Here is a 27,327-nt window from a genome sequence, read left to right as displayed (position 1 = left end):
AAGACATGTTGTATTGTTTGGATGACTTTAAGGTTAGGTCAAGGTTAGGGTTTGGCCAGTAGCAGTTAGGATTAGAATAAGTCCAAAGAAAATGAATTAAAGTCAATTAAAGTGTGTGTGTGCGCGCGCGTGTGTGCGTGTGTGTGTGTTGGGGGTTTGTTAAAGAGGGGGCTTATCTTCTATAGTCGTTTTCACAGTCCTACCCACTTGTTTCATCATTTCCCCAACACCCACGCTCCGGATATCTCCCACTTTTTACACACACACATGCACTGAATGGTGGAATGTGAGAAATGCACCACTGAATGGTAGAGTGGGAGAGGCAGCATGCAAATGAGTGACAGAGGGAGGTTTTGTCTTTTGGTTGGCTCAGTGTGGTGTGACGGATGTGCCCGAGGTGTCATCGTATTTCATTATTATAGTTACTCCCAATAACAACAGCAAACAAGCCGACACCTGCACCAAAGAAGAAAGAAAAACTGTTTTAGTTACAGTGGGTCAGGAAACAAATGTTACTTATGTAAATATACAGTAAAGTTCCAAGTGCAGTCACAGTACATCTATTTCAGTGCTATAGACTGTATATATAAAGATGGACGTAGTGCTTCAGTTTGAAAAGTGAAGCCCAGGAACAAGTAGTTGGTCTAAAATGACTATATATACTCGTAAAATGATGCCAATCCCTAATTGACTATTAACTCCTCAGGAAAATGTTGACTTAGAAATAAAGTGAGAAGTAGAGGCTCATTACCTCTTTCCCTTTGCAGTGGAGTCGCTCCCTGGTGACTACCTGCTACTCATGTCCTACGTCCATGGTGATTCTCACAGCAGCAGAGGTAAAAATGGAGACGCATCTGCTCATTAAAATGAAAGTGTCTTTGCTCATAGTTGTTTTGATGTAGGAGTATTTTTGGATCAAACACTCTGCAGCCTGGTGATTTTCTAACACAGACTAAACTGGCTCCAGTTGAACCCGTCACATTAGGCAGGAATGCAGCGTGACAGACAGACCGCAGCCCCGCTCCCTATAGACGAGCAGTGAAGCGAGAAATCAAAGTGAACACTGAAGGAGCCGCCGTGTGACTGCTTCCTGTGGAATTTCTTATGGATATGGGAGTTCCACGTCACGTCTGCAGCTCCGACATGTCGCTGATCTCATGTTTCGGAGGAAAAATATTTTACAGTTGTCATTTATTCCAAGCAGGAGCTTGTTTTCATGTCTGTTTGGCACTCAAGTGTGTACAAAAGCATTTAAAAGGTGCATCGAGTAAGAAGTAGTGACACCCAATGGTGCATATTGCAATTACAGCAATTACATGTATATATGTATGTATGTGTATATATAAGCTGGGAAAACCAAATAGATGTTTATTTTAAAATGATTATACACTTATACTAACATACTTATGGGCAGTTTATTATATTTTGCTGCAAGGAATCAAGGTTCCCACACCTTGGCATCAAATTCAAGGACTAGTTTCCTCGTAGTTTGTTATGTCTGATACAAACTTAGACACTAACAATAATCCTAATTAGCTGCAACTGCTGACGTTGCAGGTTTAAACCTACAGAAGATCATACAGTACCTTTTGTTTTCAACAAAGTCAAACAAACTTTTAGCCACAGTGTGCTTCCTTTGTACGGCACTTCGTGTCCACTTTCAAAACATTCCCATTCTATTAAAGCCCTTTGCTTAAACCGACTGCTGTTATATGAACCCCCGACTGCGCATACGATATTAGATTGTCAATGACGAGCGTTGATATTTTTGATTAAAAAATAAGGTCTATAGAGTTATAGTTATTAACAGCAGAAAAGACTAAAGTGTATTGAGGTAGCCATAAAGCAAAGTTGGGGTTGACGTCATGGCGTCAACTCCACCGCGATGTCACCTTCTGGTGGTGAAAAGCAATTTTAAAACCAACAATTCCAGCAGTTGGACGAGTAGAAAGTAGGTTCTGAAAATTATGACAGGAAGCAGATTTACATTTCTCTGTGAAAGATCAAATCTAAATAAGTGTGGTCGCTAACTGGCATTAGCTGTCGCAATAAATTTAGTTTGAACATGATGTAGGTCAGGAGCAGCTTCTCAGTGATACAACAACACCTCATCTGATTGGTTGACACAGTTGTGGCAGTGTTGTTTTTTTTTTTTAATGTTGCTATTAACCATCAGCACCAGTAAATACCGCATTATGTGTCACAGATGAAATGACTTGCAGGTCTGTGATTGGAAATGAACAGGCAGCGATGATGCTGCGTCACTCTCATCTGAACAAGTGTGAAGAATACGAAAGTGGATGTGGTTCAGTCTGTTTTTCCTAAAGGTGATGAAAGGGTTAGTGTGTCATTGTGGGTTCTTAACAACCAGTGTATTTAAATGATGTCTCAGCCGTCCCTCAAAGATTCTAACATACATTCTCACAGTAGCACTGACCGTGAACTCTGTGTAGCCTCATAGGTTTTGAAGCATAGACAGTTCTGTTATGTGAACTTTGAGATGTTCCTGGTTCATATGTGACTATTTTTTCAGCTTCTTCCTTTAAGGGTCACCACAGTGGATCATCTCCATCTTGTCCTCTACCTTGTCTCCTCTTCTGTTCATCAACTGTCCTTGTGTCCTCCTTCACAGCATCAATGAACCTTCTCGGCAGCTCCATCTTCAACATCCTGTGTCCAATATAATCACTGTCCCTCCTCTGCACGTGACCAAACCATCTCAACCATTACTCTCTTACTTACCTTACCTGAGCTATCCCTGGATTATATGCTAATCTCTAACAACCAAAATCTCAGCATCTTCCGCTGACACCTCCAGCACCTCCTTTTACAGGTATTCTGTCTTCCTCCTACTATTCACCTCTCCATGCTGTCCAATGTAAATATGATATACTGTATTAGAGGTTGCGCTAGACTTTTTCGTTGTCTGTCATTTTGACTGACAGGGTCATAAAAATCCCGTCATAATCCATTTTTACCGGTCACTTTAAATGATAATAATGACATATTCAATTGCATTGTTCATATTGCAGTGAAATATGAACAGTTCACCTGTGGCCTAAACGCACAGTCTCACACCTTCCTCCTGGTCCACATGGACTTAAATCGCGTGCCTGCTTGCGCGTAGTTGCGCGTGGTAGGAAATCCCGCAACATGCGCTGCTTCTGCACCAGTGGATCAGCTGCACCGGTCACAGACGCGCTCCAAAGCCTCCTGTCCATAGCTCTTTAACACGCTGTCAGCACTACAAGGATAGCGAGATGCATTGAGTACGGTGTCCAGGTCAGAAATGATGCTCAGATTCTCCGATGGGAATCTTTATTTTGTCGCACAACATTTTTCTATCCGCCCTCCTCAGCCAGGAGAACTCCCGCTCCCACTGAAATCGCCTAACCTCCTTACTGCCGCTTCCTCGCTCCGCTGAGGCCAAGGGCTGAGTTTGTTCTTCATCTGCATCTATCCCTCTTTTTTCACCTCTTTTATCAACATAGTTTTTAGGGGTGTGAATTGCAATCTGTCAAAATGACGGATGGCTCTCAGATTTTTCCGTCACCGTTTTAAAAAAACGGTCAATGACGGAAAATATTCGGTTAACGCGACCCCTGACTGTATATGACATATTTATTTCAAAGAAAAAACAAATGTTTTTGCTAATGTGCTCGTATTTTATTCAATTTGAGTTGCATCTTTTTCACAGACATATTGTGCTAAGTTTTTGTGCAAACAAACAGACGATGCAGCCATGATGTGTACATGCAAGTCTTCATTGTCTTCAGTTTGTTGGTTCATTTGGAAAACATTTTTATTTCATTAAAAAACTTCGAAGAGAAAAGTCGTTGAAAACCTAAAATTCTGGTGACCCCTGTCTGAACTGGAGGCTGGTGTTCATGAAAAGTTCAGCTCAGGTCGTTTGTCTCTGTTTGGCTGTGACTCTCTGACTGTGACTCTCTGACTGTGACTCTGACTGTGACTCTCTGACTGTGACTGTGCTGGTGCTGTTCTCATACTCTGGATCTTCAGGAGCTCTGGGCTTCGGTTTCAGCTGTGGACGCCTCTGGAGACGAAACAAAATCAAACGTGGACAGAGTAGAGCAGTGTGATACATCGACACAGAGAAAACAAGCAAATATACTCTGATGACCCAATAATCTGTTAGTCCAAGCTTCTGAAGAGGATGTTACCAGCAGACCTGACGTCTGCTCCTCTGTTTAGAGCCTTAGAGAAAAAAACTTTGATGGAATCACATCCACATGTTCTGGACCAAGTGTCTAACTGTGCACGAGGGCGCCCCCTCCAGACAGAAGTCAGATTTTAAATGTTTTTAAACATGTCTGGACATGAATAATCAATTCCTGCTTCGTTTCACTCCACTTTAAATGTTAATCTGGCTAAATAATCCAAATAATCCTCTAAATTCAGACTATGGGCATCAAGATGACGTCAGATTTAACTCTAGTTATCCAGATATGTTCAGGTTTAATTCTGTTTATCCAGATATCTTTAATAAAAGAAAACAGTCGCATGAATATTTAACTTTGGAATCAACTTGTTGCACTGGTAACAAAGTTACTGTCCACTTTATTAGGTACACATGTTCAGCTGCTCATTAAAGCTAATATCTAATCAATGACAGCAACTCAGTGAATTTAGTCACGATGACGTGCCCAAGCTCAAACAGAGCTTCAGAGTGAGGAAGAAAAGTGTATTAGTGTATAAAAATGGTATTTCAGATACCTGGAGTTGATCATAGACACTGTTGACATTCACCGTCCTCAGTTCAGCGTATGTGTGGTCCCTGTTCTGCTCAATCCTCTGCAAAACAAATGGATCAATAACATCTGTCACACATGGCACAATCATTTAAAAAGTAACTAATCCCTTTCTCCTGAAGTTTATTTTGTCTTTTTCTTTTCTCTATGTTAACTTTTATTTTATTCTTAGTTGTCTTGACTTTCTTTATTCTGTCTCTGTTTCTGTGATTGTTTACATTGTAGCGTACACATACAGCATATTATGCTCAGCGTCTTCTTCTCTAGTTTTGGGATAGTGGCGCTACAGCACCACGTATAGGTCTGGCATATGTACGACAGCGTTTCGAGTCATTTTGGGTGGTTGCGTGTGCTTGAAGACGTGTCCTGAAATGATGCCGTGTTTAAAAAATGATACATTTTCACAAAATGTATAATTTCAATACAACAAATAACATTAACTACATACACATATACACTGCTTTACACCTGAAAAAGTGGTTGGACTTAAATTAAGAAGTTGAAGACTTTTTAGCACCTACCAAATTTGTCTGGGACGTTTCTATACTAGTATATTAGTTAATGTTAAAAATGATAGATGTGTTTTTTTCCTGTGTCACACTGACTTCCTGCCTCAGTCAAACGTAGATGACGGCAGTGTCGGCGTGAAGGAGACGCTGAGTCGACCATGACGTGATGTCAAAACTACTTATCTGATCTAAAGTGTTAGCGCCGAGCAGGAGACGACAGCGTGTCTCTCATCTGACTGTCTGTCTCTGAACTGTCTTTGTTTGAAGTGGGGGAAAAAAAAGAGAAAATCTTACCTTCAGCCTCTTGGAAAGACTTAAAAGAAGAAGAAAAACAAAGAGAGGCAATGTTAGGCAAGAAGTTCTGAGACGATTAAGTGTCATTGGTGAGTGGGTTTTCAAACGATAATAAAGCATTTAAAGAATTCTCAAAGACAGTAAAAGTGGAAAATAAAAGTGAGCTCTCGTTTTGTTTTTACCTTTGATGTTTGTACAAATCAACGGCGACGGTCAGGATGAAGAGAACCAGCAAAACTCCACAGATGATGTAGGGAATTATCAGTGAATTCACATTTTTACAGTTCTCTGAAAAATCGGAATAAAAAACATGTCTGAACAAGAGAAAAACAATACCAGCTTGATACTTTACTATTCTTAAAACCTTTGGAATTGTTACATTTAAACATAAAACACTTGTGTAATATCAATATATCTAAAATTGTGTGTTTTTATTGTACTTTTTTTTTTTACATGTTGGTTTTACATAGGATTTTGATGTGAGAACTTTCAATGCACTTTCTTTGCGTTAGTCTCCGCCCACCCCTGCTGTGCTGCTGTATACAGACAAATGCTCCCTCCGTCAAGTAAGCATGCAGCAAATAAATAACTCCAACTTCATTAATAATAACATCGACAACTAGAATCAATCATCAAGTCACGTACTGCAGCTTTAAAACACCACAATTACCCTGAGTAGGAGAGCCGTGCACCTCCAGAACCACAGACCTGGATCTCTCAGAGCTTCGCTGAGTTTGGGTTTCACACAGGTACAACCCGGTGTCTCTCTTACTGACCTGAAGGATCAGCGTTTGTCCTTGTCCCACTCTGTTGAGCTGAGAGGACATTAAAAAAAAACAACAAAAAAAACACTGAGAAATAAAGAAAGAGCAACCTCGATAAAGACATAGACACTGGCTTTCAGTGACAACATAGTCACGTCACAAAAAGATCATTTGTTTTTGCACTAGTCTAATCAAATCTTGAACTTACTGATGGAGGCAGCAGTGGATCAACAACTCCTATGTGCTGTGATGTAAAAATCACTGAACGCTCCCCACTGGACTTTGGGGAGCGTGTTTATGTCTCAACAAGTTAATTTGTCTTGACTAAATGGATTTAAAAACAGAGGAGATTCTGTGTTCACCTGCCCGCGGTTGTCTCTGAACCAGGTGTAGCTTCTCACAGGAGGGTTTGCGTCACTTGAACACGTGAATGTCACAAAAGTCCCGTCAGAAACAGGACCAGAGGTGCTCAGCATTGCTGTGGTGAATCTCGGACCATCTGTGTGAAGACAAAAGTCGATATCTTTTACAGATATTTAAAGGAGCAGTTTGTAGGATTTAGAGGCATCTAGGGGTGAAGTTGCATATTGCAATATATTGTACATTTTCAGGACATATATTTTTTAATTTCCTTTATTATTATTGATAACGGACATTTATGATTAATCACACCTTAAAAATATTGTGGAAATGATGAAAAGTGTCAAAATGTTTTCCAAAACTTTCACAAAATTAAAGTAGCCAAAGTTTAACGTAAAAGAAATCTTATGTTCTTCCTTCACGGTGGAGGAAATATACCTTGTATTATAAGTGTTTGCAAAAATAAAAATACAATCATTATTATTCTATTATAACTCTAAGGTCTTATTATATTTGATTGAAGTGTTATAGTTTTTGGCTTTAATGAGCAACTAATTCAATTATTAGTTTATCTGTTCATCATTTTTAAATAACTGATCATTAGTTGTATCAATAAATTATAACTTAATTTACTGTAGATCATAGAAAGTGAAAATATTCATGTTAATGAAGCTGAACATAGCTGACACTTCAATCACCAATTAATTGATTAATTGTTGCAGCATTATTATAAGTTTATATACAATAATTCATTTAAAGTGATACATTACGTTAATGTGAAATGGAAAAAACTACGTAAATTATGTTTTGATGCTAAAACGATGCTAAAAAGTAAATTTTTCTAACATTTATGCTAATGACTGAATCACTGTCTCAAATACTTTTTTCTGCCTGTGGCAAAATAACAACATCTTGTGTTTGCAGCCATTTTTCTTTCTTTACTTCTGTCAAGTTAAGACAAGTTTCTTCTTTTCAAAGAAAAAGAAAACAAAAAAATCCTCCTCAGGCGGCGTCACGCTCAAACACGTCCCCTTTCCAACACGCATTCATCACTCGAACAAGAGTCAGAGCTGTTTTCATTACGGAGGAAGGAACGAGAGTTCATGAATGAACCAAAGACTCATTGATTAATCAATCAATTAATCTGTCATCAGTAGTATACTGTATGTATAATTTCAATATATAACGTCAACTAGATACACATATATATTGGTTTACACCTGGAAAAAGTGTTAAAGTTAGACTTTAATTCCAGTTTTATCAACAGATATTCTAATGTTATTTAGTATATATATGAATATCTGTTTGAGTTATTTGAATTAATTCACTTTATCTTATCTCACCTTTGGTTCCTGTAGCTTTTGAATGTCATGTCTTTTAAAAATAATCGAGGCTTTTATTAGAACCACCAGCAGAGGTCGCGCTCTGCTTGGCTGAGCTGAACGCAGACAAACACTCACACCAGATGTTGAGTCTTCGAGTTGTTGCTGACGGTGAACTGCTCTTTCCTTTGGACAGCGGGTAAGAAACCGAGCAAATGATGCTCTCGTTGTGAAGGTCAGCAGAGGCCGTGAAGGTCATCGTAGATGTCATGACCGTCTGGCCGTCTGTGACCTGCTTTTACAAAAAAAAAGAGCATGTGAATACAAGAAAAACATATATGAATCTAATGAAATCTAATCATTTATATATGTATGTATACATATAAGAAGTTAAATGACACAAAATAATCAAATACATGTGAAACAATAAAAAAGGAAACAAATAAAAACCTGAGAAAATTAAATTAAATTAAATTAAATTAAATTAAATTAAATTAAATTAAATTAAATTAAATTAAATTAAATTAAATTAAATTAAATTAAATTAAATTAAATTAAATTAAATTAAATTGATCTAAACTAGCCTAAACTAACCTTAACTAACCTAAACTAAATTAAACTAAACTAGACTGAACTAACTAAACTGTTATGGAGGGGACTTTACTGCGAGTTTACAGTGAGTCAGTGAGTGAGTGAGTGAGTGAGTGATCACCTCCACCACCAGCTCCTCCTTACTGAAAATGTCCTGCGGTTGCCAGCTGATGGAGGGAGGAAGGTTGGAGCACGTCAGTGGAGCCGAACACTGAAACTTCACCTCAGCTCCTTGTGACATCTGAGTCACCGAGGTCATCTGAGGAGGAGACGGATCTGTGCACACACACGCACACACGCACACACACAAGAAAGAGTAAGACAGCAGGGGGCGCTCACAAATCACTCAGCTCTCACTAAGGGACACTTTGAGCTGACCTCTTTTAGCAGTGATTCTGACTCCGTTAGTGAAGGTGAATTTGAGGTTGGGACATTCCAGCCTGAAGAAGAACATGTCATTGTTGTCCTCAGAGAAGTTCTCCATCACTGTTGTGCAGTTCTTCTGTGTCAAGTCTCCGATTATTTGCCCCTACAAGATGTCATTTTCAGTCCAAATCAATGAATCAATCACTGATTTACTTCCAAACTTCCAAATATATCAAACGTTTTTGATAGTTATGATTAAAATCAGGCAAATGCTTATTATAAACGAGCAACAGCCAACGCAAGCAGACTGAGAAGCTTCACCGAGCAGATGTTGCGTCCGTTAGCATTTAGCTCGTCGCTGGAGACCAACAATAGACGTTTATTTCAAATCAACTCAAGCTGCAACATATGTGATCCAGTTTTCTCCGCCAACATTTCATCCACCGTTTCATCCATTTTTTTGTTTGCATTTTAAGTGCAAAGCAGGACACAACAGCTAGCTATTAGTTGCTAATATCTGCCTTCATTTTAAAGGCACGAGTTTTCGTATTTGTACTCCTGTTTCTTGAGTCTGTGTCCTCACAATGTTCATGTTCTAATATGTTTTTAAAATGAGTTAACACCTGAAAATCCTCTCATGTTCACCACTATCTTATTTTGGAATTTAAAAAAAGACAGAACGCACTTGTATGACGTTGGGTTTCTGTGAATTGATGACGATGGGACCTGTTAGACTTCCTTTCCTCCACACGCCACGGTTGGAGCAGTTCAGGATGTTTGTTTCCTGATCAGCAGGAACGGTAAAGTGACACGGAACAGTGATGCAGGATTTACTGAGGCCCACGATGGTCTCGGGCAACATTATATCCCAGCTTTGACCTACGACGCCTGCAAAGACAAAATAAAAGCCTCAACAGCAGCAGGTTAAGTACATTCACTCAACTACTGAAAGTATTTATTTTATTCCATTAATATCACATCATTAGTTATTTTAGAGGATTTTTGTGTAAAATAAAAAGAGAAATCTATGATGTAGTGTTAAGAAATTAAACTTATTTTTATTGACATTTGGAACTGAAACAATTATTGATTAAAAAGTCAAATGTTGCTTGATGTTCTAGTGTCAGATAGTATCGAATCTGTTTCGGACATGTGATCTCATTCATTTAATTCATAAAATGTTTAGTAATAACACTTGCGGGATATCAATTTTTTTTTTACAAAAAATTAAACTATTTCATGTTAAAATAAATATAAAGCACACACAACTCTAAAACTCTTCTCAGAGAAACTGCTTGCCAGCTCAACCATGACTTGGCAATTAACTTAAATAAGATTGGTGAAATTACCTGTAGTACTTCAATGACCAGCAGAGGGAGCTCAACACCATTAAACTCATAATCTAATGATAATCACTTTTGAAAACATCTAATTTAACATCAATGAATAAAAGCATGCAAAATAAAAGCAAACAAAGAAAAACACAGTGATAAATAAAATAATTAAAGCATGACAACCAAAAACAATTAAACAAATGTTTTGACTCTTTCGCAATGTCAGTTTTAATTTGTTAATTCTGAATTCTGAACATTTAGCTGCACTGCACAACCACTTATATTCCAATTATATTTGGTATAAATAACACATTTAAAGTAAGACGTTAAGTTGTAATAATTTTGTTTTATATGTAGTTTAATCATTTTACATACAAAAAAAATATTGTGTGTATAGTTTCTGAACACTGATATTGATCCACCTGAGATGAGTAAAATCCAGGAAGTACACACACCTTTCATCAGAGCCATGAGCAAAACAAAGTCAGTCAGAACAACACCCATCGCAGCTGCATGAGACGAACAAATACAGTAGGGAAAATATGAAAATCAATATCAATATCAATTTAAGGACAAACTATTTACTTATATATACATTGAAGAAAAAAAAACATGGTCAACAAACACAAAACAATGACATTGAATTAAGCTCATTCAAACTAAAGTGAGTAAGTTGTCTTCATATAACTTGGTAAATTTAATTTGAATAACTTTTGTCAACTGTTTTATTTTTACAGTGTCATCAGGCAACGCTTCAAAATAAAACACATAACTCTGCTGCACTGAGATAAGAAGAAATATATAAAAACTGTAAAAACAAATACAGGATTTAGTGTTTCTGTATTTCAACAAAATATAAAACACAAAAGTTTGTATGTAATTTTATGAACCGGATGTTGAATTTACCTGTGAGATGATGGTGAGCAGTTTCTGCACAGTTGACCGTGGACATTAAAAACAGAAGTGTTGTCGCAGTGAGGAACTTCTCTGAGTGTCGTGTGTTTGTGTAAACGTTGTGTAAAGAGTGTGTGGTGAAATTTGACTGAAAATGTTGGTGGTTCTGCAACAGATGTCGCCACATTGTGGAGCAATTTTCTTTTTTTTAACGTCTCTGTGTTATTAGATAAATATTGTCTGGTCTTTATATATTTATTTATTCATTCATCTATTTATTTCATTTATATTCATCTATTTAGACCTGTGATGATCAATGATCAGTAAAACAAATGTAAAATTGTTTGCTGTAATCTTTTTTTTATGTATATATTATTTCAATTCTCAGTTTTAAACTGTTGATTCAGACAAAACATACATTCAGAAGGTGTCCCAGGAAATTCTGGGTATTTACAACTGCATTTCTCTTCATTTATTCATAAAATAATTAGGAAACAAGGTCAAAATGAAAATGGAATTGTTCAAGCTTGCTGGAATCATGAAACAACAAATCCACTTCATGCCACTAGAGGGCAGCATAACATCAGATAAAAGATTTGATGTCACCAATAAAAAGTCTTAATGACATTCTCTCTCAGATTTAAAAACAACAACATGTGAATTACAGTTGTTCGCAGTCGCTTTGGTGCTTTTCTCAGATCAGAATGAAAATTCTCATAACTATTAGTTCAACCTCCACAACATTAAGTCATTTGTGCACATCATAGTAGCAATTTATCCTTCCTTTGAACAAATTGCAAATGCTTTTGGACATGTATCAGTTGCTTTCATACAATTTTCTGCTGTTTTATAACATTATCATTTGCTTATGTCATGTCAGTCAAAATGAACTATACTTATGGATGCTGAATAGTCGTTCCCAATAAAACTAATAGTCTTCATTTCATTGCTTGAGTCAGTCAGTCAGTCATCATCTACCACTTTATCCTCTGCCAGAGGGTCACGGGGGGTGCTGTGCCAATCTCAGCTACATCGGGCGATAGGCGGGGTACACCCTGGACAGTTCGCCAGTCCATCGCAGGGCCACACACAGATAGAGACAAACAACCATTCACTCTCACACTCACTCCTATGGTCAATTTAGAGTGTCCAATTTACCTATCCCCACATTGCATGTTTTTGGACTGTGGGAGGAAGCCGGAGAACCCGGAGAGAACCCACGCACACACGGGGAGAACATGCAAACTCCATGCAGAAAGGCCCTTGTTCCAACCGGGGTTCGAACCCGGGTCTTCTTGCTGCAAGGCGAGAGTGCTAACCACTACATCACCGTGTGGCCCATTGCTTGAGTCATTACACACAAAATTGTTGAACTAGTTATCAAATTCTGTCAAGCAAACTTTATACCTTTCTTCATAATTTTTTCCTGGAAATGTCTCCTAATTTTAACAATTGCTCTCAGGTGAACTTCAGCTTTCACTCACGAGGAGGTGTAACCAATGACAAGCCACTTGTTCACAGTCACTCAGGGATGAATCCCATGAACCCTCACGTGGCAAGCATATATGAACCAAGCAGGACATAGTGTCTACCATTTCTACAATTCTTTGACACACAAATGGAAGGTCAGCATCGTGGAAGAGGGGTGAGGATGCTGGGAGGAAGGGGAAGGGGACAAAACAGGGGAAGAGGGAGAAGAGGCCAAATTCATAGGCAGATTCCTAATGAAATTAGGGCTACAGTTGTTGTCAATCACGGCCTCACAATGGCTGAGGCTGGTCGGAGGGTGCAACCAAATGTTGGAAGAACCACTGTGAATTCGATCATTCAAACATTTCGTAGGGAGAACAGGTATGTAAAGTATTGGACAGAAATCCAACATCTCATAATATCTCATGTTTACTGTACATTAGTGTAATTTTACTCTGCACCACATAGGATTAAAAGACAACCTTGCAGAGGAGGAAGAGGGCCCCTTTTTCCCCCGCAGAAAGAGGAAGCCATTTGTTCAATGGTGATCGCAAACAACGCAATAAGGCTGAAAGAAATTCAAAGCGCTGTCATAGAGGTTAACAATGTATTTGGCAATATTGAATCTGTGTCAATTGCAATTTGAACGGAACAGTGAAAGAGTGAAGGAGATCCGTCACCAGTATGTACAGGTTAAACATGTCTTCTATGTATACTTCAGCACTGTAAACTGTTTTACTTTGTGTAGTTTCATGCAGTACACTAGCAATTCTGTATATGTACTCACAGAACATACTGTACAATATGTTTTCCAAAATGCATTATGTTACACAGTCTCTCTCTCTCTCTCCCTCTCTCTCTCTCGATAAAGCGTTTACTGGAGCTGGAAGCCAGGGAACCACTGCACACATTCATATATAGGTTGATGAGGCGGGTTTCAATCTGGCCAAAGGTAGAAGGCGACAGAGAGCAACCACTGATGTCCCAGGCCAACGCGGAGGGAATGTGTGCAGTCATCTCAGACAATGGCGTCCTCACCCATATCCCCCTTTCTTGGTCCATATAATACACAACATCTGCTGACTTTTTTAGACACTCTCTACAGGGACATGGTCCCCGAGAATGAGAGGGGTGGAGGCCAACTCAACAAGTATGTTGTTGTGTGGGATAATGTCCGTTTTCACCACTCACATCTGGTCAGACAGTGGTTTGCAACACATGACAGGACGCTGGTCGAATATCTCCCTCCCTACTCCACAGTCCTTAATCCGATACTGGAGTTTTTCTCTGCCTGGAGGTGGACGGTTTATGACCGGCTTCCACATGCGCAAATGGCCCTGCTAGCAGCCATGGATGCAGCATGTGACTACATCACAGCAGAGTCATGCAGAGGGTGGATTAGCCACTCTTTACTTGCTTTTGAGGAATGGACCATTTTGAGCAAGTGACGTGTTTTTGCAGGTTATCTACTAGGTTTTGCAGTTTGCACTAATTGTTTTGAGAAATGCACTAACTGCTATGCAAATGTTAGTAGTGATGTGAGAACAACTGTAATCAAATTCTTATTCTTAGTCTTGTTTTTTTTTTAAATATTTCTTGATCAAATTTGTATTTTGACATTTATTTTTCACTGGAAATGAAAAGTACAATGTGTCCAGGCTTCACATGCCTGGATGTATGAAGTCAGTCTCACACACACACACACTGGTTCCCATGATAGATGGGTGGATGGATAGATAGAAAGATAGATAGATAGATAGATAGATAGATAGATAGATAGATAGATAGATAGATAGATAGATAGATAGATAGATAGATAGATAGATAGATAGATAGATAGATAGATAGATAGATAGATAGATCAGGTTAGTCAGAAATAAACAAACAAACAAGGCCTAACTGTTAGTAGGAGACATTTTAAAAAAACTATAACATAAACCATAAAATAAATAAAAAACTAACATATTCTACGTAAATATAGTAGAATGCAAGCATCATCAATAATAAACTAAAGACATAAATAAAGACTCTTAAAAATAATTTTAAAAAAACCCAATGACGAATTAAAGAATATAAGATGAGAGATAATGGTAATGCACACACACACACACACCCCTTTTCACACACACTTGAGCACAACATCAGCAAATGAAAACAATTTTTTTTTCGATTGGAAAAAAAACATTTTGAGTATGTTTATGTTTATAGACTCAGTGTAGAAATCTGCACATTTACCTAGTTAAATAAAACAAAGTCTAGTCCAATCCATGTTCAATAACCTGATTAAAGACGTGTGTGTGAGTGAAAACTGTTCCTTCTGCTGCTTCTTTTTCTTCTGAACCCTTCAGTGTTCAGAAGAAATCTCTCAAGTGGCACTTTTTCACAAATAACTTCCTCTGTGTAGCGACCAAATGTCTGCCGTGACCTTTTGCGACATGTCGAGTGACCTGGGCAACGAAAACAAGGAAGCGGTTCCACATTCAAACTTTTTGTGTTTCGTTTCCGAAGAAAGAAAAATAAGAAACGTTCAAAATCGCAAACCAAAGCAAAGAGAAAGAAGTGTCTCCTGCAGAGCGACATGACTCATCTTTGTCTCCTGAGGCTAAACAGTCAACATGAGCCAATAAAAACGTAGTATTTATAAGTGATCTCAGACAAAAACAACAAAATGACCGTATACATAGCAGATGATTAAAAGTGAAAGAACAGAAAACACAATGAACAATATAGACTCATTAAACAGAGCAATTACACACAATTATATTGCTATTGACAAAAATTGTTTTCGAGTCATTATTGTCATGAGCATGAGGAAATAATTTGGACACTATTATAATAAACGCAAACCACTTAAGATATGAATAGAGATGAGCTGAAAATTAGATACAGCAATGGTGTATTTTAGGATGAATTGTATCTTAAAGGAATAGCTTTGTATTACTATAATAGGGGTAGTAGTAAAAGTTGTGCTTCCCAACCTCAGTTTCCCCTAAATCTGAGTTGAGAAATCACTCAGGGGAAACTGAGGCTGGGAAGTACAATTTTAAAAAAAATACTACCCCTATTCTAGTAATACAAAGCTAAATGCAAATCGGTGAACTATTCCTTTAAGAATGTCTTCACTGTTTTATCTCCAGTGATTTTAGCTCGCAGGGCTGGTCTACTGCTGCCTCGTGTGGTCAGTTTGTGTCACTGACGTAAATCTGAACCATGGATTTCAAACACTGAAGTTACAAAAGTTGGACGGACGGATGGATGGATTATTTCAAACAATGTTACGTAAAATGACAACAGCATTAGTATAGACTTAAGTGTTTCTACTCCATTCCTATTACACACTCAACTCTCAACCAAATATTTATATATATTGGTGAAAATATTATTTTGTGTGTGTGTGTGTGCGTGTGAATATTTATTGCTGTTCTTGCTCTAAAAAAAGTTACATTTACTTAAATCTATTTATTGCCACATGTTTTGGCTCTTGGGGAAAACTTGAGTTCCCATGACATGAACTCTTTCTCCTGCGCTTTCCTTGATTCTTTTTTGTTTGTTTGTTTGTTTAACTTGTTTTTGTGTGTTTTCATGGAAGTGTCCTCTTAGACACTTCAACTGGAAGTGAGTAAAATTCCAAATAAGGATGTGCCTGTTTGTTAAAGTTTTTTCTGTGGAATTTTGAGGATTCTGTTCTTTGAGAAATCAATGAGTGTGTGTGTGCTTGTATGTATACCTTTGTGAGGACCACTTTTAAACTACAGGAAGTGAGGACACTTTATGAAAGTGGGGACATTTTGGCTGGTCCTCACTTTCTGTCACCCCTTAATTAAGATCTGGTTTTAGGGTTTGGTTACAAGATTACAACTAGATTTGGCATGTATACTTCTCATTACTGTAATTCCTAGACCGTTTGCGATATCTAGAAAATTCAAAAACTATGGACTGGCGATCTGTCCGGGGTGTGAGCCCGTCTTTAGACCTATGTCAAATGAGATCGGCACAGCACCCCGTGCAACCCTCATGTGGAAGATAAAGCGGTAAAAGACAGATAGCGGAAAGCAGAGAAATAGAGCTTTGTGCCCACATACTTGTCATTACGGTAGCCCTCAGGACTTCCGCGGAACAACCGTCCAATCACAGACAAGACTCACCAGCGCGTCACCGGTTTGTGACGTCAGCTTCTCAGTACTCCTGAGAATTCCTAAACGGTTGAATATCTTCCAGATATCGAAAATTGAATGTTACTGTATCTTGGAAAAAGATGCAGAAACACTCCCTCATTGAACATTTTTTGACAATTCTACAGCCATAAAATCAAAATAAATCCAGACGACCTGATTATCATGATAGTCATAAGGGGGTTAAGTTAAGGGTAAGGGGCTGGGGAATAGACTATGAGTATCCTCACTGAGACAGTTCATATTTGTCTGTGTACCTGTATGAATGCCTTTGTGAGGGCCGCTGTTAAACTGCAGGAAGTGAGGACATTTTGGCTAGTCGTCATCTGGTTTTAAGGTTTGGGTACAATAAGGATTATGTTAAGGGTAAGGGGCCAGGGGTACGTGTACTAGGTTTAGGTTGAGAGTTAGGTAAAGGGCTCAGGGATGCATTATGAGTCTACTCACTAAGAATGGTGTGTGTAGACCACTGATATTAACTACAGTTACGACTAGTCCTCACTTTCTGTCAGACCTTCAAAGGACTCATTATTGTTTAAGACCCGGTTTTAGGGTTAGAATTAGGTGTGTGATGGGTGTAGGTGGTTTATGTCTCCTTCAGTAATAATGCTGTAGTAATATGTATGTGTGTGAGTACTTGTTCATACATCTTTGTGAGGAACAAAAAAAATGTATAAACCACACAAAATGAGGACGTTTTGTGAAGGTGAGGACAATTTGGCTGGTCCTCTGGTCTCTGCACCTTAAAAGAGCAGTTTAATGGGTTAAGACTTAGTTTTAGGCATAGAGTTAGAATTAGGTTACGGTTAACTTGAGGGGTTAGGAACTAAGAATGCTGTGCGTGCATGTGTGCATGCATGTGTGTGTGTGTGTGTGGAACCAGTTAAGGAGATGAAGTGAGTTTGACTGTGTGAGTAAAAGAGGAAGACATAGCCAGACACTCATGACACAAAATAAGGAGGAGGTAGGGTCTGTATGAGTACGTGTGTATGTGTGTGTGTGTGTGTGTGTGTGTGTGTTTGTGCTTGTGTAAATAAAGCCACCAGAATTAACTGTGACACAGAGGAAGATGCTTCCTCTCCATCTCTAACCACTGAGCGTGAAGACATTGAACTCAGATCTGTGATATAATTAGTTTGAAATCTTCAGGTGAGTAATCAGCACACATTTCACTTCACTCTTAAACACTTCCACATATTATGTCATTAAGTCCTCTGAGCTTTTGTTTTGTGGTTGATGTTTATGTTTGCAGTTCAAGTAAGAGAAGAAATGAGAAATAACTGCTTTCACTTGGTGAATTTCTCGTTGAATATACGGCTGCATCTGTTTCAAATGGTAAAACGTGTTTTTATCACATACCTAAAATAGAAACATGTTTTCCTAGACCACAAAATTCAACATCATTTGACTGAAAGTCACTCTTGCTTAATAGAAATTAATAAATATCAATAAACACATAAAAAAAAACAGCAGTGCCACTGGACCTTTGTTTATATTTGAAGTTATGCGCTGTAGCTTTAAATGAGAGCGTGTTACATATGACTTACAGTTATTTGATCGTCATCGTATAGATCATTTTGGTTAAATATAAGGTATAACTGAGTGTCATCTGCATAAAAACAAGCGCTATAAGAATAAATTGTATTATTTTTATTACTACTATTATTAACATGTTGGAGTCATGACGATGAGAACTTTGTGCATACTTTGACTTTTTTCACTGTGTAAAACATGTGAGTTTCCTTGATGCACCTTGTTTACAGACATTTGAAAAAGGGGAGTTTTAGAACAAAATTTCACTCACAGTTTCATAGTTTGGAGTCATGTTGATTTACAATTCAGAATTGTGTACAATATAGTAAAACTATATATATGGTTGCTTTTTAAAAATGTTTTAAGATTTACTGATGATTTAAGAAAGAGTAAAGAGTAAATGACGCAGTTTACAATATTTGCAATATATACAATATGTGCAGTGCTTGCACAGGGGAAACAGGAGTGAACCTGTGGAATTGTTTGGCGTCATTTTTTTCAGTTTCAACTAGTTTCATGTTTAGTGTATAAACAGAAGAAAAATGTAAGTTCCCATTTTCTCACTTTGGAGAAGTGTAGTTTAAAAAAAAAAAAATAAATAAATAAATAAATAAAAATATAAAAATATACCATTTATAGTATTTACAAAACGTATGTCACCTATTTTGCAAAAGTCATTTGAATCATGTTGTTGATGCACAAGCTTCAAGTTATTAGATCTTTGGAAATAGATACTTTTTTTGATGAATTAAAATGGAGAAAGGCTGCTATAATTTGCCTTCTGAAGTATAGTTTTACCCAAAACGCTGTGTTTCTCTTGAGTATTAATCAGTCCCACAATCTCCCAGTTTCAACTGCTCATCGAGATTGTTTTGTTGACTCTGTCTGAAGTTTTTATTTTAATGTGGAGGAAGCTGTTCAGTTGTTTCCTTTTCTTTTTCATTTCCCCTTTGAAGCTAAAGACGTCCTGTAAACTGCCCCACACTCTTCTCTGAAACCACATCTGTTTCCACTGGTAAACTCAATCTCAACTAAACCAAAATATCACCTGCTCATTTAATCTCCTTTGTCGTGTCCCCTATTAATTGTATATGTATATTAAGTAAATGAATGCAGGATCATGTTAAACCAGAGATGGTAAGAGGTTGGTGCATGTTTGTAGTCTTTGGTCTCTTCCTGTTTTGTCTTCAGACTGAAAATACTCAACTGTTACCATGATGAGACATTTGAGGCAAATATTTCACACATTTGGTACAAGAAAATATGTGTGTATAACAGGGAAACAAAATATTTAAATAAATTGCATTAACATTATTTACAGCTGTATCCTCCACATGAGGGTCACAGGGAGCTGGAGACAATCCCAGCTGACACAGGACGAAAGGCTTGAACTTCAACCTCGTAAAAAAGCGTGGAGGGCATCAGAAGGATCAGATATATTCAGTGCGTCAAGTTTTGTGGAATATTGGCCGATCTCCGAGGATTTAAAGTGACAGTGAACTCTTAGAACTGTTCATTTTTTTGCTGTATCTTTGCCTGCCAATATAGCGGCTCATAGAAACACGTCATGCGACGTCAGGAGCCCTGTAACATATCTTAGTGAAGTGAACTAATTACTCTGTGGAAACAGGAATCTGGACTCAGAGTGAAGTTGTCTTATCACAAGCTTCCGTCTTCAAATGAAGCTCTGAAAATAGACGTGAATAAACACACAGACAGATAAACACATGCAGCTGAGTCACTGTCGCTCACAGCCTTAGAACATGTCAAAGGAAGTCACTCTCAGTGTGTAGCAGGGTGTGAGGACGGATTTAAAATGGCTTTTTGGGGTTTAAGAACTTGGTTTTCGGGTTAGGGTTAGAATCAGAAGTTAGAAGTTAGCCTTAGGTTAAAGGTTAGACTTGGGTTTAGGTTTTAAGGTCAGGGTTAAGGTAAGGGTAAGGGGCTATGGTGTGTCCTCACTAAAATATAAAAACAAGTTTGCGTGTGTGAGTGTCAGACAATACGTCCTGTTGTCCCTGCAGGGTTTTATACAGGATGGAATCTTGATGGGTCACAGTCGGAAAAGTCACGGGTGAAAAAATCATATACACGATGGCTGGGTTCCATTTAGCTTCCTCGGTTCCAGAGTTCACTATCACACTGTGTTCTGACTGACATGAGCAGAGCTGCAGTTAATGTCATCAGTTCTACGTGTGCTTTTACTGCTACAACAACCACAAAACAACATTGAATAGATTTACACTTTTTTTTTTTACAGTTAAAGACTACTGTGACTAAAAACAAGCTAAAGAAAATCTGGTAAAATAAAGTCATTGTTGTTTCCCAATCCTAGTCCTGCATGTTTTAGAGCAGGGGTGTCAAACTCAAATACAGAGTGGGCCAAAATTTAAAACTGAACAAAGCCGCGGGCCAAGGTTGAACAAATTAACCTTTTAATAGGGACCCAAACAAGTTTTGCATTGAATATTGAACAAGCAAGGCTTATATAACTTTATAGTGACATGCAAAATCGAGTTTCAAATAATAATAATAATTAGAAAATATCAATGGCATATCAAATAAAATTTAAATAAAAATTGAATGCACCCTAAATACAGGATAAGCGGTAGATAATGGATGGATAAAAATTGAATGCCTCTTTTCTATTTGCAGCCTTCTGAGGTAAATATCAAAATAAACTTTTTCCACAGGCTAATAATAAATTTGAAAATAAAATAACAATAATGAATGAATCAAACATTCAAGCCTTGAAGTAGCAAGAGAAAGTGCATGAATAAAACGTTAATTATTGCTCAGTTTGCTACACTGATTTGTTTTAACACTGAATATGGAACAAGCAACGCTTATATAACTTAATAGTGCAAAATCAACTTTCAAAAAACAAACGAAAAAACATCAATGGCATATTAAATAAAATTTAGATAAAAAATTGAATGCCTCTTTTCTATTTGCAGCCTTCTGAGGTAAATATCAACATTAACTTTTTCCACATGCTAATAAATTTGAAAATAAAATAACAATGAATAAATCGTACCGGCGGGCCAGCTCTAATGTTAATTTGATATTGCCTCAAGGGCCAAATGAAATTACACGGCGGGCCAAATTTGGCCCGCGGGCCAGAGTTTGACACCCATGTTTTAGAGGTTTTTTAGAGGGTTGGGGTTCTTCTGCAGAGTTTGCCGACAAGCTGACTATTTAAATCAGGTGTGGTAGAGCAGGGAAAAGCTGATTTAAGATATTTTTTAAAACCAGAATGAACCATTCATTTAAATAATTTCACGATTAATTGCATTTTAATTTATTTTATCTATTTATTTACTAATTAGACACCATAGTCAGATTTTGTTTGTGTTTTTAGTGTTGGATATTATTTATTGGTTCTTTTTTCTGTAGGTGTTTTTTTTAAAGTCTGTTTTGTGAGCTACTGACACTTGATGGTGCTGACTGTTGTGAGCGCCCCCTGCTGCTGAGAATCAGTCTGTAGGATTGCTTACAGCAAAAACATGGCTGCCAGGATGTTTAAATAAATGCTTAGAAAAATCTGCATTTTGAACTTGCCGGGACACAGGAGCTGCTGGTCTACTGCTGCCTTGTGTGGTCAGTTTATGTCACTGAGGTAAATCTGAACAATGTATTTCAAACACCAAAGTCACAAAAAAGCACATTTGAACTTACTGACAGAGGCATCAGTGGATCAACAACTGCTATGTGCTGTGATATAAAATCACTGAGAGTCTGTACGTCAAATACATAAATCATGGAAAACAAAAGGTGTATTTTCAAAGATTTACGTGGTCAGACCTCAGACAGTGATGATATGACACTACTGTGTTGTTTTTCTGTGTTTGCAGCGACACAATGTCATCCAATGTCTCTGCACCGGTCGAAATCCTCAGCCTTTCCAAGGATGAGAAGGGGACGACAGTGGACATCGATGCCGTCATGGACAATGTCACCAGAGTTCTCTACACGCTGACTGTGGTGCTCGGCATCACCGGGAACTCTATAGTGATCTGGGTGACAGGATTCAAGCTCAAGGTAGGGGTAACCTGCCCGGCCTATAGAGCTGAACTGTGTGGGTTAGTCTTTTCTTTTTTTACAGGAACATGACATGACAGAAACTTTTTGAATGTTACTTTTAATGTTAATTAATGAAAACCAATTTATAAACACCTGCTGGGCAATTTTCAGTGCTTTTAACATTTTATGTGATGCCGTTCTCTCTTTTCCTTCTCATCTATTAAATCTCCTTCCTCCTCAGCCGAAGGTCACCAACGTGTGGCTAGTGAATCTGGCGATCGCAGACCTGATCTTCTGCTTCACGCGTGCCTTCTCCCTCGTCAAGAAGTTCCTCGGCCACTGGCCCTTTGGTTTATTCCTCTGCAAGTTCAACGGCTTCTTCAAATACGCCAACATGTTCTGCTCCGTCTTTCTCCTCGCTGTGATCAGTGTGGACCGAGTGCTCTGCGTTTGGCAGCCCGTCTTCACCAAGCGACGGCGCACCCTGTTGGCCGCGAGGGTGGTGGCAGTCTGCGTCTGGACAGTGGCGATTGCCTTCAGCACTCCTTATTTCGTCTACCGCAAAGTTTACCTTAACGACAAAAACATTACTAAGTGTTCTGTGGAGGTGAAGACGCAGACAGCCGGCAGCGAGAGCATGGAACTGGCTCTTTATTCCATCCGATTCTTATGTGGCTTCATGCTGCCGTTCGTGGTCATCCTCATCTGTTACATCCTTGCCGCACTTGGCATCCGGCGCACGCGCCTGTCCCGGAAATCTCGCCCTCTGCGTATATTAGCCGTGTTGGTCATTGCCTTCTTTCTGTGCTGGGCACCGTACCACTGCCTCCTGCTGGTGAAGAGGGTGGACAGTAAGAACAAGGTGGTGAAGATATGGCAGCCAGTGGCAAAGAGCGTTGCCTACTTTAACAGCTGCGTGAACCCACTGTTGTACTTCTGCATGGGTCTGGACATGAGGGGGGAGTTCAGGCAGACGTTACTGAGTGTGTACACCCGAGCGCTGGTAGACGATGTAGAACGACAGGCAACGCAGTCCAACGACCGCTCTCTGGAAGACAGTAGTGGGTCCAAACCAGCCTCGGTTGTGGTGACAGGAAAGAGCCACACATCAGCTAAAGTGTGAGTGTTAAGGTGTTTGAATTTTGTAAACTGCTCACTCTCCCACACCAAAGTCCATAGAGAAAATCAGTGGTTTTAGCTCATGGGGTTGCATGAGCTGCAGTTTGTGTCACTGAGATAAACGTGAACAAAGGATTTCAAACACCTAAGTCAGAAAATAACACATTTGAACTTACTGATGGAAGTAGCAGTGGATCAACAACTCCTGTGTGCTTTGATATAAAATCACGGATTTTCTCTATGGGGTTTGGTGTGGGAGAGTGAGCGGTTTACAAACCTCCGTTTCCAGCCAAGAAATGCTGATTAAAGGGGTTAAATAGAAGAAATGTATTATATTAAATTTTAAAATGACCATCATGTGTCATCAGAGATTAGGCACATATGTTATATTCACCATTTCATTTTTCTTTTGCGGGCCAGACGCTGCGTTTATGTTAAGGTCACAGCTCGTAGCATTTTAGCACAGTTGTGGCTCAGGATGGACGCAACATTATTTTGGAAAAAGATAGAAAATAACATTTCCTAAACCACAAACCATGTGACGGGAAATAATAAAAAAGCTATCACATGTTCTCATGTTTTAAACCTCAGTACATAGACTTTATAAGCTCTTTCACCTGAGCAGACTGAGGTGAGCAATTTTTGAAATATAAAGTCACATCTTCCCTCTGTAATTATAGCTTCAATGCCAGCTTTAGGTTCATACATATATCAATTAAATGCTCAACTATAGTTCTTAATGTTGACTTTGTTTCACCGTCTTTATGTCTTTCGTAAAAAGCAATTAACATTCCACTGAGAGCTCCTACTATACACACTGTCATGCATTGCACACAAACTATGATTTTCTTTTGTCTTCTGTCTTTTTCCATGATAGCACTTACACTGTGAAGTCTGTGAGAGAATGTGGACAGACAAGTGATAGACTTTTGGTCCTGTAGATATTTTTAATCCGGATGTCACGACATAGTGGCAACAGCCTCAGCAGCTATGTTTACATGGACACAAGGAAACAGAATAAAAGCCTGATCAGATGTAAATATGGCAATCTGAAAACTCTGATCTGATTCAGCACATTCAGAAACAAATATTCCGAACGAGAGGGCTGGTTTATGCCGATCGTGTTCATATAAGCAGTCGATCTGATCAGGACCTTTGGTGCTATCTCGTGTCTGATCCACATAAATGTGTTTCCGTTTTGTTTCGCCTGTATTCCCATCCCAAAATGAGACAGATAGTGGACATTTTGATGCATGTGTGCACACACCAAAAACTGATCATTTCATTTTCATTTTTCCTTTATGTAAAGGATGGAAGTGTTAATTCCAAAAGGAACAAATTGTTTTTGGACTGAAGACATTTTGCACATAGCTAATGCAATCATGTAGGGCAACTGTGACAACAACAATAAGAATAAGAATAATAATGATAATAATAAATGTAATTTATATAGCACTTTACAAAAAAGAAGCCCAACAGTTCAGACTCAAAGATGTGCAGCATCTGCCTCGGCCGGTTGTGGTGAAAGGAAAATAGGTGATGAAGGAGAAGTGGGGACAGGAAGGGAGAGAAAAAAGAGAGAAGAAATAACAAGGAGAGATGAGAGATGAGAGATGACAAATCAACATTTCAACTGTCCAACAAGTATGTTAAAATAAAGCCAACAAGAGAGAGGGGAACATGAACCTAAAGCAAAATAACAAAAACAAAACACAAACAAGAACAAAACAATACAACAATAAAAAGGCAACCGAGAAGAGAAGTTAAAAATGGCAATAACATCTCAAAATGTAATAAAACCTATCATGTCTTTTATTGTAAATGAATATTATATTAATGTGGAATGTTATAAACTGGAAGGCTTCGGGTCAAAATCACTGGATCTGATAAACAGTTAAAAATATAAAATGTGATACAATCCAAAAATCCTTCATGCTTCTTGATTGTAAAAATGTAAATACAACATAAAATAAAAATACAGCAGCATTTTAGCTGAGTCATGTTTGGATAAGAAGAATATGTGTTACACAGTTGGAGAATGCAATATAAACAAGACAAGTTGCAAATAATGTACCAGTATTATTGGGTTAAAGATAAAAAAGTTTTGTGATGAAACTATATGTAATATAATGTAATTGTCTTTTGTAATAAATGATAAGTGTCCTTGCTTGACTCTATGAAAGGAAGCAGCCTGTTATTCACCCACACATTCTCTGAATACATGTGGAATTCTGTGCTTTTGTGTATTTGTAAGTAAACATGTTGTGTCAGAATTTACTGTGAATTTTCTCTGTCAAGAATACAGTATGTATATGTTTATACTGTATCAGTGTTCATTTTGATTTAGTTTGAGTTCTAGTCTTGGGACTAAAATACCATTTGGTTTCAGTTATATTTTAGTTTTAGTCGAATATAATCATATTTTAAATCAATAAAATTGAATGGGTTTGTTTGTATCATTTGCACGTTTCTCTATTAATATGTTATAATTAAGCTTAACAACACAGACATGAAAGCTGATTGGTCATCGTGATTTTCAACATGAGCATTGAAGTGATTGACACGACGCGTCACGCCATTCGCACCATGCAACCAACGCAAAAATCCACATTATAAGAATAAGAAGTCTTATCTTAACTTACATTATCTTATCTTTTATTTTATCTTAACTCGTCCTCTTTTATTTTATTATATCTTAATTCGTCCTGACCAATACACCCTCTAATTCTTTTTAATTAAGGGCTCATTGTGTTGGCGTTTTAATTTGGTTGACTCAGAAGCTCTTTGTGTGTTTTGTGTCAGGTTCACTGATGTGACGTGTGAATCATCGGGCTGTCAGTGCAGCAGAAACATTACATCCACAAAGACAAAGGATTGCACAATGGAATGTCCTGAATGTTCGGCCAAACAATCTCTCTCAACCGCATAGAACAAGCTGTAATGACATTACATGTCATTTAGCAGACACTTTTATCCAAAGCGACTTACAATAAGTGCATTTAAACACAAGTTGTAATAAGTTCTACTGTGAAGATGTCAAGTCTGATAACAAGCTTTTCAATCAACTCTCTTATGGTCTAATGGAAACATATAAACTAAACGCTTTATGCAGGAATAGTTTTCTTCGCGTGAACAAAACACATATCTGTAATAATGATCTTGATTCTGCAAACCAGTGTGGTGGAATATGGAAGAAAGTTGTCACAAGCCCAATTTCCAATTATTTTTTTTAGAAATACAATATGTGTTTCTAAAGCGAAACACCTGTGAGGTGTAAACTCTTGCTGAGTTTTGTTTCCTTCTGTTTCATTCTTTTGTCAAACGTAATGAAACGAAACCAAAGCGATACGTTTCTAGGTACTGATGATAATGATGCTTGCGTGGAAACTTGAGCAATCACATTTAGGGTGTGATGGCAGAATTTGATTTAAAAACCCAAAAGTACTAAATGTATAAATGTGTATAATAATAAAACATATTTTGGTGTTGGAATGAACCTTTTTGTACTTTAGGTAAAGTATGTGTGGTCATTGTGTTAAGTAAACTTTCATGTGTTGGAATATGTCTCCATTATGTGACAAATGATACACATATTTGGATTCATGCATTTTGGTCTGAAATCTTTTTTTGCTGATGTTTACCACAGGTCTTTACTTCCTGACAGACATGTCTCTCTTTGGATGTTCACAAGACTCTCTCACGCTTCCTTTGCACATTCAGGAAGCATCAACTATGAACATGGTGTTGGCGGAAAAACTAATTCCAAAGGAGTTGAAGTCATGTTCTCCACCATGCTTTAAAAACTGG

At 38.0% G+C, this 27,327-nt stretch overlaps 2 protein-coding genes across 3 annotated transcripts; one reads left to right on the top strand and one right to left on the bottom strand.

Moving 5' to 3' along the window:
- Positions 1–3,667: 3,667 nt before the first annotated feature.
- Positions 3,668–11,286, bottom strand: si:ch211-171h4.5 (myelin-associated glycoprotein). Of its 2 annotated transcripts, none has more exons than XM_058619497.1 (12): positions 11,216–11,286; positions 10,765–10,818; positions 9,661–9,863; positions 8,988–9,138; positions 8,731–8,885; positions 8,157–8,313; positions 6,699–6,835; positions 6,243–6,387; positions 5,755–5,860; positions 5,573–5,591; positions 4,735–4,812; positions 3,668–4,054 (listed from the first exon to the last, which is right to left on the bottom strand). In XM_058619497.1, exons 1-12 carry the CDS (start codon positions 11,259–11,261, stop codon positions 3,902–3,904), a joined length of 1,404 nt encoding a protein of 467 aa, XP_058475480.1. In that variant the 5' UTR covers positions 11,262–11,286; the 3' UTR covers positions 3,668–3,901. The 2 variants fall into 2 exon arrangements, with proteins under 2 accessions (XP_058475480.1, XP_058475481.1); XM_058619498.1 differs by having other exon boundaries at positions 8,157–8,310.
- Positions 11,287–17,900: 6,614 nt separating this feature from the next.
- Positions 17,901–25,882, top strand: LOC131447065 (C3a anaphylatoxin chemotactic receptor-like). The gene is made up of 3 exons (XM_058618529.1): positions 17,901–17,994; positions 22,233–22,419; positions 22,643–25,882. The coding sequence occupies exons 2-3, from the start codon at positions 22,240–22,242 to the stop codon at positions 23,522–23,524; spliced, it is 1,062 nt and encodes a 353-aa protein (XP_058474512.1). The 5' UTR covers positions 17,901–17,994; positions 22,233–22,239; the 3' UTR covers positions 23,525–25,882.
- Positions 25,883–27,327: the final 1,445 nt, after the last annotated feature.

Source organism: Solea solea, chromosome 20, assembly GCF_958295425.1.
Source record: "Solea solea chromosome 20, fSolSol10.1, whole genome shotgun sequence".
NCBI classification, from domain to species: domain Eukaryota; kingdom Metazoa; phylum Chordata; class Actinopteri; order Pleuronectiformes; family Soleidae; genus Solea; species Solea solea.
This window is presented reverse-complemented; position numbering and strand designations above follow the sequence as displayed.

Bases quoted from the DNA above. Each gene is read 5' to 3' on its own strand.
- LOC131447065 (XM_058618529.1), top strand. From the start codon at position 22,240: ATGTCATCCAATGTCTCTGCACCGGTCGAAATCCTCAGCCTTTCCAAG. The intron at 22,420-22,642 runs GTAGGGGTAACC...CTTCCTCCTCAG, and splicing joins TGACAGGATTCAAGCTCAAG to CCGAAGGTCACCAACGTGTG.
- si:ch211-171h4.5 (XM_058619497.1), bottom strand. From the start codon at position 11,261: ATGTCCACGGTCAACTGTGCAGAAACTGCTCACCATCATCTCACAG. The intron at 8,886-8,987 runs GTCAGCTCAAAG...GTGTGTGCACAG, and splicing joins CAGAATCACTGCTAAAAGAG to ATCCGTCTCCTCCTCAGATG. The intron at 6,836-8,156 runs GTGAGTGTTTGT...GTCTTCACACAG, and splicing joins TCGAAGACTCAACATCTGGT to ATGGTCCGAGATTCACCACA.